Source organism: Aplysia californica, unplaced genomic scaffold, assembly GCF_000002075.1.
Source record: "Aplysia californica isolate F4 #8 unplaced genomic scaffold, AplCal3.0 scaffold00406, whole genome shotgun sequence".
In the NCBI taxonomy this organism is placed as follows: Eukaryota; Metazoa; Mollusca; class Gastropoda; order Aplysiida; family Aplysiidae; genus Aplysia; species Aplysia californica.
In genome coordinates, this window is record NW_004797676.1 from 329,775 (window position 1) to 346,336 (window position 16,562).

A 16,562-nucleotide genomic window follows, 5' to 3' on the forward strand; every position below is an offset into this window, starting at 1 on the left:
TATATATATATTGGTAAGCACATTCCCTCTTACACAAATGTAGAAAGTGTATTATTGTATGGGTTTGAAATATGGAAACTACAATGAAGATAGTAAGCAAATTACAGTCCTTCATCAACAGTTACCTGAGGAAGACCAGGACAATCTACTTGCTGGATACTATAAGAAACACAAATGAGGGGAACCAAACAACAACCAATTGACAGGGAGATTAAGAAAAGAAGATAGAAATGTACTGGGCACACACTTAGAAAGTCAGTCCACAATGTGACAAAACAAAGCCTAAGATGGAATCTCTTGGACAGGAGGAAGAAAGGAAGGCCGAGATCCACTTGGAAAAGCGACCTGGAGGCAGTTTTCAGGCATATGTGGAACAGCTGGTTGGAGGTAGAGAGGATCACTCAGAAAAGAGACAGGTGGAGAGCCCCTCTTGGTATCCTATACAAAATATCAGGGTGAAAGAAGCAGACAATAAATATGACATTCCTTCTTTCCCACCAGAAAATCTTCCCTATTTTATTTTAAAGATTATATTCTAATCTGACCAGATCGTTACATTCTCCAGGCAGATTATTTCTTCCTCTTTAGACAAGATACTTTAACATGTCCACAATTACAAGTGCCCAGACACTTTAGAAACAGAGTAAAGTAACACAAAGAACTGGTAAAGAAACACATTGAGCTAAATTAATTTCCAATGGAAAAAGACATAAAGAACAACCACAACTCACTCACCTGTAATTTTAGTTTGTATGTCAGATGTCATCTCAATCTTGCTTCATCCCAGTGTCAAAAGAAGCAGTGTTCCAAAAAATGCACCACCAAACAAAAATTTAGTCGCACCCGAAACACTCATTTTCAAAGTTATTTGGCGGTGAAAGATTTTGACGTTTTCGAAAGTAAAAAAGAAAACACCTCCCCTCCCCTTCAGATTCTGCTCAAATACTGAAGTATCAAAAAAGTTTAGACAAATCAGGTCCAACCTGCAATAGAACACTGCTATTTTTCACTATTATTATTTGTATTAGCTATTCACTTTTGAATTATGGAGTTTCGCCCTCCAAAATTTTTATGGTATCGTGGGGGATCTAAAAAAGACTCATTGCTTTATGCCCAAATGTTATTAAAATCACGGCATGTGAAATTGAAACAATACTTCCCCCTCCCCCCGCCTGTTTGATGTTAGCTCAGTCAGTCTCTCTTCATGAATGGAAAGACGAGTGTTGGGCAATTCCTATTATTACCCAAGCAAACGTTAGAACACTCAGAAACATTCTCGGCTCCCAGGGAAGCATGGAAGGCAAGCTGCCGATTGAACATGCTCAAACACTAGGAAACTGACAAGATCTTTCGCTGTCATTAGCCGGTTACCCATTCTCACCTGGGTGAAGAGGGGACACAATACTGGGCCCCTGACATGATTTGAACCCAAGAACTTACAGAGTTGTGAGTCCATGAGCCTAACCACAAGGCCACCAACACCACTAATATTTTTAAGCATCACACTCACTGTTGTTAGATGATGGCTGAGGCTAAAGTAAGACCTGAGTCAGGAAAGTTAAAAGTCACTTGAGGAAAATGATCTACTTTCTTGGATTCCAGAAAGACTCACTGAATGTCAGAATATCTTTGGAATATGCAGTAGTCTCCGACTAAATGAACGCTATACAAAAGCATGCTCCACCCAAAACACGCTTTCGTCATATGATGGGTTTTTTTACCATATAATTTAGACGTACAAACGCACAGTCACTCCTAAATGCACACTCCGATCCACGAAACCCGCCAACAGGTAAAGCTGGACCAGGGGAAATTTTCGCTACAGCCTACACAGCTGGCATAAGACAAGCCTAGAAAACCGGATATTTGGTGACACTGCCCCTCACTCCGGACAAAGAGAGAGACCGACAGTGTTTTCACACCCAACTTTCCACAGACACAGATCGAAATCGGGAAAATCAGTGTGCCTGAGATTGGGGGCAGAAAAACAGGATATCTTGACTAAATCAGGATGAGCGGCAGGTTTCATTCCCAAAGCATTCTATATCTATCAATTACTGAACAGAACAGGTGGAAACACCGCCCGATTACTACCGATCTAAGATTGCGGACAGGCCCGGCCTGGGGTAACAGATGAAGAAGTGCCCGTAGAAAGCATTTTAAACGCTGTGACAGGACATGATCTCATACTGTCGTTTCAAATGAAAGGGATTAGCTTTTTCTCTTGCCAAGGAAAGCAAGTAGTTTTGGTGAACGAGGCCATTAGACTGCTGCTGCACTCTTGGACAGACCAAACATACTATCAAACAAACTAAAAATCCTTCCATGGTTGTTTGTATAAGCCCCATGAGCTTTTGGCTAATTTCCGCCATGATAAAATTTTTTTTTAATGTTTTCACTGCCTAAACCTTCTGACCTTATCAATTATTTACCGCCAGTTTCACAGGAACGTAGTAAGTGAACCTAGTAAGTGAACCTAGTAAGTGAACCTAGTAAGTCAGACATTCCTCCTCAACTCACTTTTTCTTTGCCACCTCAGATCTAAGGTTGGCCTCAGTTGCCTTCTCACTAAAGTGAGTCTGATGTTAAAAAATATTAATCGAAAATGCCTCAGACTATAGTCTAAAGAAAAGGATAAAAAAAGACTTACTTTACACGTATCCATGTGGAAACAGGTGTTCAGAAAGGAACAGTCGCCTAGAGACTCTGAGGAAGAAATATTACAGACTTTGTATACAAAAACAGTTTAGCAATAAAGAAATATTAAAAATCAACCTAAATCACGTCTGATACATGATATATCAGGTTCACTACTCAAAAGAATTGATAAAATACTTTCAGAAGTGGTGAATGTGAAAGATGATATCCAAAATTTTAGAAAACTGAATGATTTTAAACTTCAATTTGTGATGACAAAGAAAAAGGTAAGAGTAGAGAAAGAAAATAAAGGCACATCTTAGATTTGATGAAAGCAAAAAGTATGGTCCAAACTGATAAAGACACATTAATGACTGTCCTTACATTCTCTCTCCACTTGGGATGAAATTCATTGGTCAAGTGTCAGCTTGTCACAGATATACTTTATAATGTGTTGTTGTTATAAATCAAGAACATAGGCACAGATCAAGGCCGTGTAATAGAAGGAGAAAAGATATCCTACTCTCTCTCTCTTGCCCTTTATAACTCCTCGTGTGGTTCTCGGGGCCCAATCCAAGAGACAGGGGAGCAAAGAATAGGAACACAGTATCCGTACTGCGCATGTTGTAGATGGCAACTAAGGTCGGTTGGGCAAAGGGTAAGTAGCCCTTTCCCGTAAAACAAAAAATCAGCTACAAAAAAGAAAGGAGCAATATATCCTACACCAGAATGCAATTTTAATTTACCATCTGTGTGTTTCTTGATAATCTTCTTGAAATGCAGCCGCTTGCAGTTGACACCCTCCGGCCCTGTTCTCTGGCACTCCTCTCTGGTCCCATACTGGCAGAACTCTTGTAACTGCGGTCCTGAACAGTGGGAAATAACTTCATACAATAAACATTTAAAGATAAAAATATAAGTTGTCTTTTCCAGTAAACACTCACATTAGAACCCAGTCCAGCTAAGAGCCCACTTTCAACGTGTGACCAAAAAAAATCATTTCTCTATAATTTGCGTTACAAAGAACCAATTTAAAAAATAGAAATCCACCTGAGATTCTGGTTGTAGTCAAGGCAATAAAATTTTCTGAGCTGCATCCCCATACTTTGCACACATCACAGCAGTCAGGAAGCGGTACTTTAGTTCGAGGGCAGCCAGCACGCCGCATCTCATAATCTGACTCCGGTCACCGGGTCATGAACTCGTGGCCAGGGGACTTGAATTCCCTGTGTCCAGCTTTCAGCATTGTCCATTGTTCATTTCGTTTTTGGGACAATTAAACTCACAAAATACGCCTATGACTTTACCGTCATTACATTTTGCCCGTTTGGAACAAGAGAGAATTTTCGCACTCACTGAAAAAAATGCGAAATCGTATGAAATAAGGACAAATACAGTTGAACTCGGAATCAACGAGGTCGCCGGATTTTAACAGCCATGACATGCAAAGAGGGCCTCTTCAAGACAGGACAAATACATCAACTATTGCGGGGGAGTGGAGGAATCTGCACTCTCACACCTTCTCTCCACTTGTTTCAAATGGCAAAGCTGTCTTTCAAGCACACTGGCTCCTCGACATATGCAGCCAGAAGAAGCTAAACGATGCCATGACCAGTAAGTTCAGGTCATTTTTGACGATGGAGAAACGAGTGGAAAGGGAAATTGAGATAAGGGAAAGGGGACGTTATGGATTAGAAGACAGCCAAATCTACACATTACAGACACATTTACACAGAAAGATTTTATAAGCACACATGTGAGCTCTGCTGGACTGGTCAACTTGTTCATTTTGGCTGTTAGGGTTTAAAAAAATGTTAGTTCACTAATCATTTTGCGAGTGCCACTTTACATAGTACTCCTGTAGGCCAGCGATCAAACAAAAATATTTCATAAAGAGGCATACATAGGATCACTATAATAAATGATTTACAGTCACCTTCCCTTCCAATTGCTCATTTTGAGACAGTGACACCATCCTGCCCTCACTTTTCAGTGTTGTCGCGTAGTTTTTCTCCTCCAACCAGCCCAACAAAAATTCTACATCAAATGTGAGTATCAAAAAGTTCTCAACCACTAATTGTTGGACAGTGTTTTACAGGCATATAATATATTATATTAAAGAGTGGTGTTTATGAAAATAGAGGTTAACTATTTTATATTTTAAGTGTATGCTGCAATTCATCTAATATCTATTAATATAATATAGTACGGCAGAACATGACTATAGCGCCAACCGCCACCCCTACAACAGGACCTTACCGGAATCCCCTTTTTTTGTCTGTGTAAACTCAATTAAACTGTGCTAGGGTTTAACAGGGCAAGGAAAAGCCTGAACTTGTATACAGTGGGAGAGATCGAGCGAGCTCTAGCTAGGGGAAGGGGGTTGGGGGTGGGGGGCTGTAAGTGGGCTCCAAACAGGCAGTCAGCGGTAGGGCGTTGTGACTGGCCAGTCCAATGATGAGTGAGGTGGGGCAAGCGGCAGAGAGAGATGGTGTGGAGAGACGTGTTACGTGAGCCACTCAAAAAAGTGATATGCCATAGCCTTAGGCCAGGCCAAAAAGACAGTAAAAGAAGAGGAGAGCATGCAGTGTGTGATTTTTCGGTAATTCCCCTTTGCATTCATATTACGGGAACTTGCTTGCAGCAAGATTTTTCTCCTGGAACTAAAAGTCCGGCTATAGTCATGTTCTACTGTATACTAATAATAATAACTGCATTTATATAGCGCATATCCATGCTCAAGAGCTTGCTCTATGCGCTTTACAACTATTATTACCCCAGCAGACCCTCTGAGAACACTCAGAAACATTCTCGGCTTCCGCGGAAGCATACAGTGCAAGCTGCGGATTTCACGCGCTCAAACACTATCAAACTGACAAGATCTTTCACCGTCTATAGCTGGGTACCCATTTCCACCTGGGTGAAGTGAGGAAAATTTGTGCAAAGTGCCTTTCCCAAGGACACAACGTCGGGCCCCTGACGGGATTCGAACCCACGACCTTACGGTTGCGAGTCCGAGAGCCTAACCACTAGGCCACCGACGCCACTATATTGTAGTGTTAATGCACATAACGCAAGAAAGCAATTACAACAGTTACATTTCTGACTTATTCTTCACAGTTCCTTTATCCAGAAAACCCACTCATACTTCAGTGTAGTCAATCAGAGCTGTAACTGTAAGGTATATATACTCGCTCTCTAGTCAGTACTTCACTAGACTTGACTCCTTTCCCCATCCACAGCTAGTTGAGCTAGTCAACAACCAACAGTTCAAGAAGCAAAATAAAGGTCCCTAAACCTGCGAATCACGAGGAATGTGAGAGCTCACCATGATATCTATAAATAATTTAGATAACTTTACCTCCTCTAGACTTGAATTTTTCCACCAAGTACTGCTCCTGGGAAAGCAAGATTACAAAGAAATGTGTTACAAAAGAAATATCATTTCTACATCAACAACAATTACACAGTACGAGTAAATCCTGACTGGCAAAATGGAAGATTCGACTGCAATGTGTGAGTCAGTAGTAATATATCCAAAAGCTTTGTTCCTTAATTAACTGAATGTGATGATCAAATTATTTCAGTTTATATTGTTTTCAGGCAGAGTGAAGATGAACCTTAATTGAAAATGTCAACACATATGCCTCCATACAGTACCAATAAGTTACACAAACATTTAATAAATACAGTCAAACCCGTGTAAAACGGCCACCCATTACCAAGAAGAAAAGTGACCATATAACACAGGTGGCAGTCTTACTGTCTTAGGCAGGACTGGTCAAAATGAAGAAAGAAAATCATTCTCTTCTGAGGTCCAAACCAGGGCTGATCTCACGCTTTAAACTGCCGTAGGGCTAGTTCAAAAGGGATTTGTGTGTTGTTGTTTAGTTGATTTGTTTTTTCGGTTAGCTTTCTTTTTGTTGCTTACTTTGTGCAAGGGTAAAATAAACTAATTATTTTGTAAGTAAGATTATGAACACTGAGTGCCATGGTAAAACAAACACACGGATCGCCACCACTCGGAGAACAAGCGACGCTTCTGTCCCAAGTTCACGTTAACGTCCATTGACACTTTGTTACAGATTACCAAAACAGTTGCAAGAGTTGTGGGCTGGGCTGCTCTCACCAGCAGTTGAAAATTTATTTTTAAGCCAACCCATTGGTCAACTTGGGTAAACATTCATTGGAGGGAATAACAATAATGACAGGTGAAGGAGTTATGACGATCCGTCCACAGCATAAGAGGCCAATTCAAAATTTTTGACAATGTGTCGGGCAATGAGTGATCACACCTGGCTGCCTGAGGCAGGTATAATTGGTAGTGTGTTGATATTGTTGGACAGGTAAGCCATTTTACACAATTAAATTGTATGGGGAAAACGCAAGGGAGGAAATGGAGTGTGGCCGTTTGTACAGGTGGCCGTCATGGCAGGCTCGACTGTATCACCTCAAAGAAGAATAAAAACCAACAAGGTTGATTCATAAAGCAAAACTGTAAAACGACCAATATTTGACAAATTTATTTCTCATGCGGCTTACCTTTGCTGTCTGAGTAACAAGTAAGGCCTGGATTTCTTCATTGAGCTTTTTCTCCTCCCGTTCTTTAGTCGACTGCATAGACAGCAAACTCTAAAGACAAGAAAAATATTCAGTCAAAATGGTCCCCGGGGACGCACAGCAGATAATTTGTACAACCTTTGAATTTTTTTTTCCATTCAGTGATTTTACAGGAAGCTACTTGAACAAAAACGAACACCTTGCAAATTGAAAATTAAACAGCAGCAGTCTGACAGTGTGTTCCCTACTACATCTGCTTAATACTTGTAAGACCAAATGACATTCTGCAGCACACTGAACGCAACAACAGAATAAACTGAATATTTTCTTTTTTAACAAGATTTCAGACAATTTTGTAAATCAGTATGGTACTACAAAAGGTTTTGCGTGACATGCCTACAACGGGAAATACATCTAATAATCAGATAAACGTAAAAATGATGGATAACATTGCAAATACTTCAAGAACAAAATAAAGCACTTCTGAACAATGTTCTTTCAAGCAGTTACAATTTATCAAAAACAACAGTCACTTTTACCTCGATGTCCCCTGATTCTGGGGCTGTCGAGGTCTTTGTCTGTCTTGAGCTTGAATCATCTTCTTCCTCATCATCACTGCACATAAGCAAAAACAGAGAGAAACATGTTTTCAGAAAAGCATCTTGTGAAACAGTTGACAGCTTAAGACAGTTTTAGGACAATAACGATTTTTCCTATTCACAAAATCAAAGATATGATAGAACAGCTCCAAGTAGACACAACTGTCTCTGAAAATTGTATTACCATAAATATCTATTCAACTTCAACATTCACACCACTTGCACTCAACTGTACTTTCATTGGCTACTTCAAGTTTCAAAAACTATTCTAGATTCAGATAAGAATCAATATTTACTTGTTCTGAAGGTAATTATCTGTGAAAGTGGCATAAAAAAAAGGACAGTACTAACAAATTTTATTTTTTCATATATGGAATAATAATAATGAAATATACCAAAGTACTCCTTTAACTCTTAGCAGTTCATGCAGTACAATATCGTAATCGTATAAATTTATACGATGGCTGGTGATGTGATTTTTTGCCCATAAAATACATTTATTTTTATAAATAAAGATTTTGTAAGGTATTTTTTATCAAATAAAAATGACTAAATTGACAAAAATATATATATATATAACAGGTATTAAAATTGATCGCATTTATGTGCACAGTTGTCAGTCTAAACAAATCAACATGATGTAGTTCAAGAATTACAAGCTAAAAATTTATAGTTTTTGTTGTCTGTTTGTATCGTTCCATAGGTGATTAACAATAACCCAAGCCTGAGACAGTGTCTGCCACAACAGGAGTTGCACATGTCAAGGTCACGGGACCCCCAGGACCTCTGCCGCACTTTCTACCTGACCCAGCTCCAGGACTGCACCTCCCCAAGTCTGACTTGGAGAGAGACCAGGAGCTAAATTTGCCCAGGTGCATTCTGAGTCATTTGGTGTTGTCACGAAGTAAAATTTCAAGTTTCAAGAGTAATAACTGAGAATTTGTAGAATGCACAAGAACAGCCCTCATTTCTTTATTTTCCACCAAAATGAGGTCTCTTTGACATATTACATGCAGAATTGAAAGTACTTTCTCATCAAATTAATGTAAACTCTAAATTGTTAAACTTTTTTTTATTGTTGTGATTTGTGGGGGCGGTCGATTTGTTTCTGCATGTATTTTTAGTAACACGAAAAATATGTCACACCTTAAGAAAGCTTGATAAAAATGAAATCTATTGGCTAGGTCTGAAAGACCATCCAATTCCCCTTCCATAAGTATATGAAGTGTCTATCTGGAACAGATAGATTATTGCAGGAGGCTAGAGAGCAAAAAGTCATGATATGAAATTTCCAGATTCAAGGGCAATCACTAGGAATTGTAGGATGTACTAGAATGGCTCTCATTTCTCTATTTTCCAACAGAATTGTGTATCTTTGACACATAAAATGCAGAATTGAATGCACTTTTTCATGAAATCAATCACTTTTTTTCCTTTTTTGTGACTGTTGGAGAAGTGTGATTTCTGCTTTTGTTTCTACTTTTAATAACAAGTAAAATAGGTCATACTTCAAGCAGGGTGTCCAGCAATATCCTACCTTAAAAAATCCTACCACCTGATACAAAAATCCTACCAACATCCAACACACTAATTTAACGTTACGCAACAGGCTATAAATGAAATGTGGGTAGGACTTACCAAAAACATCATCAGAACTGACAGCATATCATGTACTACAGCCCTTGAGCCTTGATTATATCAATTCTTCCACTGTATTTCCATTACTTCCATGGTGCTCTGGTTCATTATCATTTATAGTTAAAAGTCAATTACTTCACAGTTCATTTTTAGAAACTATATACACTATTTACAGTTCTCTGTTCTTATTTACATAGCTTTCAGCTCTGCCTCCTTCTCATCTAAATGAGCACAGAGGTCGATCAACTCCTTTCGTTTCTCTTTTGCGTCTTTTCTCATGGCATTGCTTTTCACAATTAAGTCATGTGCCTGCTTGTTACTAGCTGCCCCTACCTTTTCATTCATGTCATCAGCAGTTCTAATCAACATGTCAATGTCCAACTCCATCTTTCTCTTCTTGCGTGTTAGTTCTTTTACTTCATCATGCTTTCTTTTCCTTTCTTTGCTCAATTCTGTTTCAGCTGCTGACTTTCTTTTCTGTTCTAGAGCTTCTTGATACTTATGCCAGGCTTTGCTACTGGAAGTCATAATTTCTTTGGAAATGTGAATTTGAGAGGCAGGTCTTCCATTGACATATCAGTCTTCTGGCAATTAGGGATTGTTCATGTAAATTTTCAACAGTTACTTCTTTGTTCACTGAGCAGAAGCCTCTCTCAACCTGTGAATTGCCATGACTCAAAATAAGGATTTTTTCAATAACTTTTTTCAGCAGTGGTTGTTCATTCAAGTTGCCATGAAGATTAAGAAACTCATCTAACCTCTCATTGGCAGAGAAAGAAATTGGTGCCAATCTTTCCCTTAAGGTCTCATACTGGTAGCAGGCTTCATCAACATCATCATCATCCACCCATCCTTGTTTGTTCATTTCTTTTATATCCTTGAAAAGCCCTGTTGCATCATCAGAACTCATAACTTGTGGGTTCAAACATGTAATTGACCTGGCCAGTGCATAATTCAATGGACTTTTCTTCAGGAGTTTTTCAATACAGCTCAGAACAAATTTCTGAAACTTCATCTTAAAAGTCATCACTTGAAGACTTGAAAGTTTTGCTTTTTCTTTCTCCAATACTTTTTCTGCCCTGTGTCCAACATCCATACTCTTGTGATTTTTAATTGGTCTGTTTTCAGGTCCTTAGGTTTGGGCATAGTGTCTGGCTTTGTCAAGGTTTAAAAAAATGAAGGATCCAAAATTAGACTGTAAAGTCTCTTGACAATGGAAAAAAGCTCTGTTGTCAAGAAAGGAGCCAGAGGTTCATTGGCTTGAAATTTTGTCCAAAATGGTCTGACAATCTTGGCTAAAAAAACCAAAAGATTCCAGTTCTGCCAACAACAACTTGTCGTCTGCATGCTCCACTACAGTCTTGTAACTTTTACAAGTTGGCTCACTGTAATTTCCCTTTTTTATACATGAAATGTACTTTTGAACATTTGGCAAAATGGTGATGGCTCTTTCAGCTGCTGGTAAATTTTCACGCCATCTGTGACCACAGAACTGCAGTGGGAGGATAGAGCTGTCGGTTGAGCTGCTGAAATACTCGCAGTCTTGAAAATAGCTGACACGTAACTCTAATCATCCACGCTAAACGCCCGCGTTTTAACAACGTTTGACTTCCATCACATCGAAAAAAAGAACGCGCCAAGGTTGTTCATTTTAAAAAATATTCCTTTCCCCTTAATTAGTACCTGTATTACGGCACGCACTTTAAGCCCAAGTGTCAAAACAATACCCCCCCCCCAACCCCCCCCCCCCCCGCCGTCCACACTGGTTAAGTCCCGAAAAACACCTCGACCAACGCGACCGGTGTGAATGAACTTTGTTGACCCCGACAACCGACGGTCCCCGACACACGCGCTACTCACCACACGTACAAGGTCATGTCATGTGATGCGAATGAGCGTTTGAAACTAGGTCGATTTTAGTTTAAATAACGTGCGTTAGTCATCTACTAGATCTAGATTCGGCATAGATGATTTAGAAAATAGCGTTCCAAGTTCCTGCAGATAAAAAGTCCAATGGTGTTTCCAAGCAAAAGAGATGGCAGAACTTTTTACAGTGGAAACCATATATAACAGGCCCGGTAATAACAGGGATCCAGTAATAACAGGGATGTTTAAAATCCCCGTTTTTTTCCTACTCTTTGTCTCTATTAAAAGTTATCGGCAATAACAGGGCCTCATCGGAGCCCAACCGGTTATAGCAGGGACAAAGGCTCGTTAACAATGTGTTAAAAGTAAGAGAGAGAGAGAGAGAGAGAGAGAGAGAGAGAGAGAGAGAGAGAGAGAGAGAGAGAGAGAGAGAGAGAGAGAGAGAGAGAGAGAGAGAGAGAGAGAGAGAGGGGACGACCGGTCGGCCTAGATCTAAGCCTACTTCTTTCATTATGTCACCAACGATATCAAGCACAAGAGAAAATGCCTTTCAACTGACAAAAAATACGAAATAATCCAGACTGTTGACAAAAAGCAAGCTCCACTGGCAGCGATTTGTCGTCAGTTTGACATTCCGCAAGGGTCGATTCACACCATTATCAATGATAGAGAGAAGACAGTGGCAGCATACTCCAATGGAAAGTTTGCTCTGGATCGAAAGAAGATGAGACTACCCGATGCAGATGCTGTGGACCAAGCTCTTCTGATGTGGTTTAAGGACGCAAGGAGAAAGTTGGTGCCAAAACCCCTGTTCGCGGGTACTTGTGGCTAGGGAAACTACCCATGAATAAGTACAGCAAGATTAGTCCACAATAAATGCTCATTTTCCTTGCATTTCGGATTTAACAGGGATCGGATATAACAGGACTTTTTCTCAACTCTCACCATCCCTGTTATATCAGGTTTCCACTGTATATTTTTTTTCTAAGAATCGGACGCAACGACAAAAAAATCAGGACACTGGCGATCGAAATCGGGAAAATCGGGATGGTTGAGATTTGGGGCAAAAAATCGGGATATCCCGATTAAATCGGGATGAGTGGCAGGTCTGGATCTAGATCCAGTAATATGATTCCTTTATCACAAAACACGTGTGGCAGCTGAGAGTCAGCTGAGACTTTCTTTCCACTCACAGAGACAATGGCGAACTTAGGCTAGTACCGCACAGACTAAGTATCGGTAGACGGGCAAAATAATTTTACTGAAATGCAGTGTCGATTCTTACAACAGTTTCATAGCAATTAATAAGTAATCGACCCTTTTAATATCGTAAACGATCCAACCCAGTGTCGAACGGAACATACTTACTTTCCTTTGTACATTTTTTCATTCGTTGTTATTTCGCATTTTACGGGTACATTGTTATACTTCTCGCTATTTCCGACCGCGATTGCTCTTCTGCGACCAAAATCCGACTAATCCGACCAGCATATAAAAATCCGACCAATTTCCGACTTTCCGACTTTGCTGGACACCCTGTCAAGACAGCTTGACAAATATAAAATCTATTGGCTAGGTCTGAAAGATCACCCAGTTCCCTTTCCATTGGTATAAATAATATGTCTATCTGGAGTAGACAGATTACTGCATGAGACTTGAGGGTACAGAGGACCCCTGAGACACAAATTAAAAAGCCAAAATAGACAAAACTGATGGGAGTTAAGACCAATGAAAAGTGTAAGCGATAGAATAACATTCTTTCTCTCACCTGTCACGCTTCCGTTTTCTGCTCTGCCCTGTCGTTACGGAAGATAGCTGTGAAAGTCAAGATTAGTTCGGTTAAGTACTGCACATACCATAAGTATCACACAAAGGCTTAGAGGTACACATTAAGAGATTTATGAAAAAAAAAGACAGTAGTAGGCCTACAATTACATTCTTAAAAAGACTTCCAATTTCCTGGAGACGGTCTAAAAATATTTTGAGAGAAAAAAATTAATTAATTCGTCAGGTGCCATTTGAACCAGTAATAATAATAATAATAATGTAGATCATTTCTATAGCGCCCACTCCTGTGTGAACACAGCTCTAGGCGCTACATAAATGCATGTACAAACAATATTCACACACACACACACACATTACACGCACATATGTGCACACACAAGCACGCCACACACACGCACACACACACACATCTACTTGCTTATCACAAGTGCACGCTTACACAAAGTTAAAAAATAAGTATATACAAATACCAAAAAAAATAATATTCACAATGCAATTAGCAAAATACATAAATGGATACATAGTCATTTACATCAGTGAGGTGAGTAAGGACCATAAACAAAGTTTTACCTTTCAAAATTCGGCACAAAAAGGATTTAGGCCTGGAGCTCATCACATGAACGCAGAAACAAACCCAAGGACCCTATATATTTTTATTTGTTCTTTCTCTCAGTAGACATTAGCTGACAATTCATGTCAGCATACAAAACACTTTAAACATTTGAATCATCACACAATGAGGTCTCATAAAGGCTTATTGCTGCTAATACAAATCAAAGTCCACAAACACACACACCAAAGTCTAACCAAATCAAATCAAATTAAAAGTAGCTAATCTTACCTTGCTCAAATCCAGTGAGTTTACAATCAGACTCCCATTGCCTTCTGATTTGATGATGCTGAGAATCAAATTTTAAAATGTCATTAGAAAGACATTGTAAGTATAATTCATAATTTCTGGTCAAGATGAAATGAGGAGTAAAATGAATTCACTGAGAAGAAAGCCTGTCTACTTTACCATCATTGAGCACCACACCCCACATAAGAAAAATTCAGGTCTGCATCATGTTGCAATACATCTGAGTATTGTTTTACACAAAATATGCCATAGCTGTGCACGAGCAAAAACCATTATATAGCTTTCTTGAAATCTATTTTATTATGGTATAACTTTAAATAACAGATTCTTCAAATGAGATCTTGCTGATGAGACATTTCTCCAGACATTCTCAACTTCACACAATTTTTACTTAAAACAATACCTGTCCTTTAGTGAGGGGGATTATCATGAAGCAAGCACAGTGAAATATATTTTAAAATTCCAAAACTGTCCCCAGCTTCTCATTCCATTAGTTAGAGAGCGCCTAGTTTAACAAAACACCCTATTCTGTTTATAGCATCAGATAGGGCCTTGGCACAAAACAGAAGCAGTTTCTCAGACCTGGATCTAGATTTATAACAAGCGTTCACGGTATGCCACATCATTTTAAGAAAAGAAGCTTCTGAGTAAAAGCACATTCAGACCAAATAGCCATGTCCCTCCATGCGTGTAACTGGCAGGGGACCTCGTGTTCATACCACACCATATGCCCATTGAAGTCACAAGACTGGTCTATTTTTTAAAATCATTTTTTCGGGAAGTGTAAACTAACGTCAAATTATATATATTCAGTATGTTTTCACAAAAAATTTCAACAAGGAGTATGAATATGATATCAGATTTAACCCTTTCAACAAAAAATATGTTTTCAAATATTAACATGGCTAAAATACAGGACTTGACAAGGAAATCTAGCTCTATACCGATTTGCATGCAAACAAAAAGGAATAAAAGATACTGAACTAATTTTTTTGTGACTCAGTATTGAAACACCTAAACATGTAAAAAGGTAGCTATTCAAAAAGAATTTTTCCTCAGCATTTAATATAATTAAACAAAGTATTGTAGTTTAAAAACTTCTCAGTTTGAGAGCCAATCATTACATCGCAGCACAGGTCTTCCAATTGTTTTACAGGCACACCTTAATATGTTTAGCTGAACAGCACAAAATCTGACACCATCCTTTGTAACAGAGGTCGCCCCCAGGGTAGAGTTTTGTCACCTTTTTTGTATATGATACAAACCAATAATTACAGAAATAAGAAAAAAAACAACACACTAAATAACATTTGCAGATAATTTGATTGTAAAAGTACTGATACGCCTCAATGAAAACAGAGGATCTTACATAAATATGTTTTTTAATGGTGCATTTCAACATTTCTAAAAGTGACTTCTCAAAGACTGTAATTCGATATTCAGAAGAGCATTAACATGAAATTTAATACATATGTATACTGTGTAGTCACTAATATCTGAGATACATGATATGACATACAAAACAAAAAAACAAAAAACAAGCAATATTATCATATATTGGATTTGAATACAACCTGATAAATTTCTGGGTTGCCAACTTGCACAGTAGCTGTTCCACTAGAGCCAAATCGACTTCTCGTTCCATCAGCCGAGAGGTGTGCTCCACAATCACCTAGTCAACAATTACAGCAAACTTTTACTTAAGTATCACAGTCTATGCCACAAAAGTGAATGCTCTTGGCTCAAGAGTGAACCAAAAAAAGATATGATTCTGGAAGAAGCAAGTGCTGGCAACAAAAAAGTCTTACTTCAAGAGGGAAAATTGTTCATATTTGTCAAGATTTTTTGCAGATATAAGTTGTCTTATGGATCTTTTTTTTTTTTTTATTTGAACATTCATCATTCTCACTGCACCCACTTTTTTTCAAAGCACCCTGGACATAATATTATTCTCGGTTTTTTAAAATCCAGGAAGCATGCATGCTTGCACACAAAAATGTATACTACACATATTTGGGATACTAAGAAAGTTAAGAAATAAAGAGAAGGAAAAATACCGTCCCCTCCCCTTACAAACAGCTGAAAGTATCTAACCTTAGAATCTGAAGGAATGTCAAGACTGATGTCACATAACACCATCAACAACTTTTTCTCAACTTCTGGGTCAACTTTGACTGGTTCCTTCAATGGCTCTGGCTTCATGGGAACTGGACTCGAACTGGCTGGTGTCGACTTGATCAAACTCTTCCCACCAATCGGCATAAATTGCTCTGAACCGCAAAGGAAAACCATTATTTAGAACAATAAAAGTGACATTAACGGTAATACATTATAATAATGTTAACAAAAACAAAAGAACATTTGAATAACTAGTATTTCCAACCACAAGTGTCCAAGCCCTTTACACTGTTTCAAACCATATCTTTGCACAGAAAATCACTGCTTTTACACAAACAAATGACACAAAACTGAAACATTGTCATGATTACACACTTTCATGATTACTTCATGTCACACACACACACATACATGTGCTGCTGAAACCATTGTAAATCAATAAAATTTCAAACCTAATCGCAAAACATCAAATTAAGGGGTAAAATAAAAAGGGGGGG

At 38.7% G+C, this 16,562-nt stretch overlaps 1 protein-coding gene across 1 annotated transcript in view; it reads right to left on the reverse strand.

Annotated features, from left to right (window-relative positions):
- The window catches only part of LOC101854033 (N6-adenosine-methyltransferase catalytic subunit), a 51,134-nt gene that overhangs the window by 27,330 nt on the left and 7,242 nt on the right, over positions 1 to 16,562 (reverse strand). The window contains exons 2-10 of the mRNA XM_005104137.3: positions 16,042 to 16,217; positions 15,522 to 15,619; positions 13,930 to 13,987; positions 13,069 to 13,115; positions 7,737 to 7,812; positions 7,180 to 7,269; positions 5,999 to 6,035; positions 3,384 to 3,503; positions 2,651 to 2,706 (exon numbers count right to left, since the gene is read on the reverse strand). Of these exons, the coding sequence (XP_005104194.1) occupies positions 2,651 to 2,706; positions 3,384 to 3,503; positions 5,999 to 6,035; positions 7,180 to 7,269; positions 7,737 to 7,812; positions 13,069 to 13,115; positions 13,930 to 13,987; positions 15,522 to 15,619; positions 16,042 to 16,217 (758 nt within the window). The remainder of the gene's footprint in view (positions 1 to 2,650; positions 2,707 to 3,383; positions 3,504 to 5,998; positions 6,036 to 7,179; positions 7,270 to 7,736; positions 7,813 to 13,068; positions 13,116 to 13,929; positions 13,988 to 15,521; positions 15,620 to 16,041; positions 16,218 to 16,562) is intronic.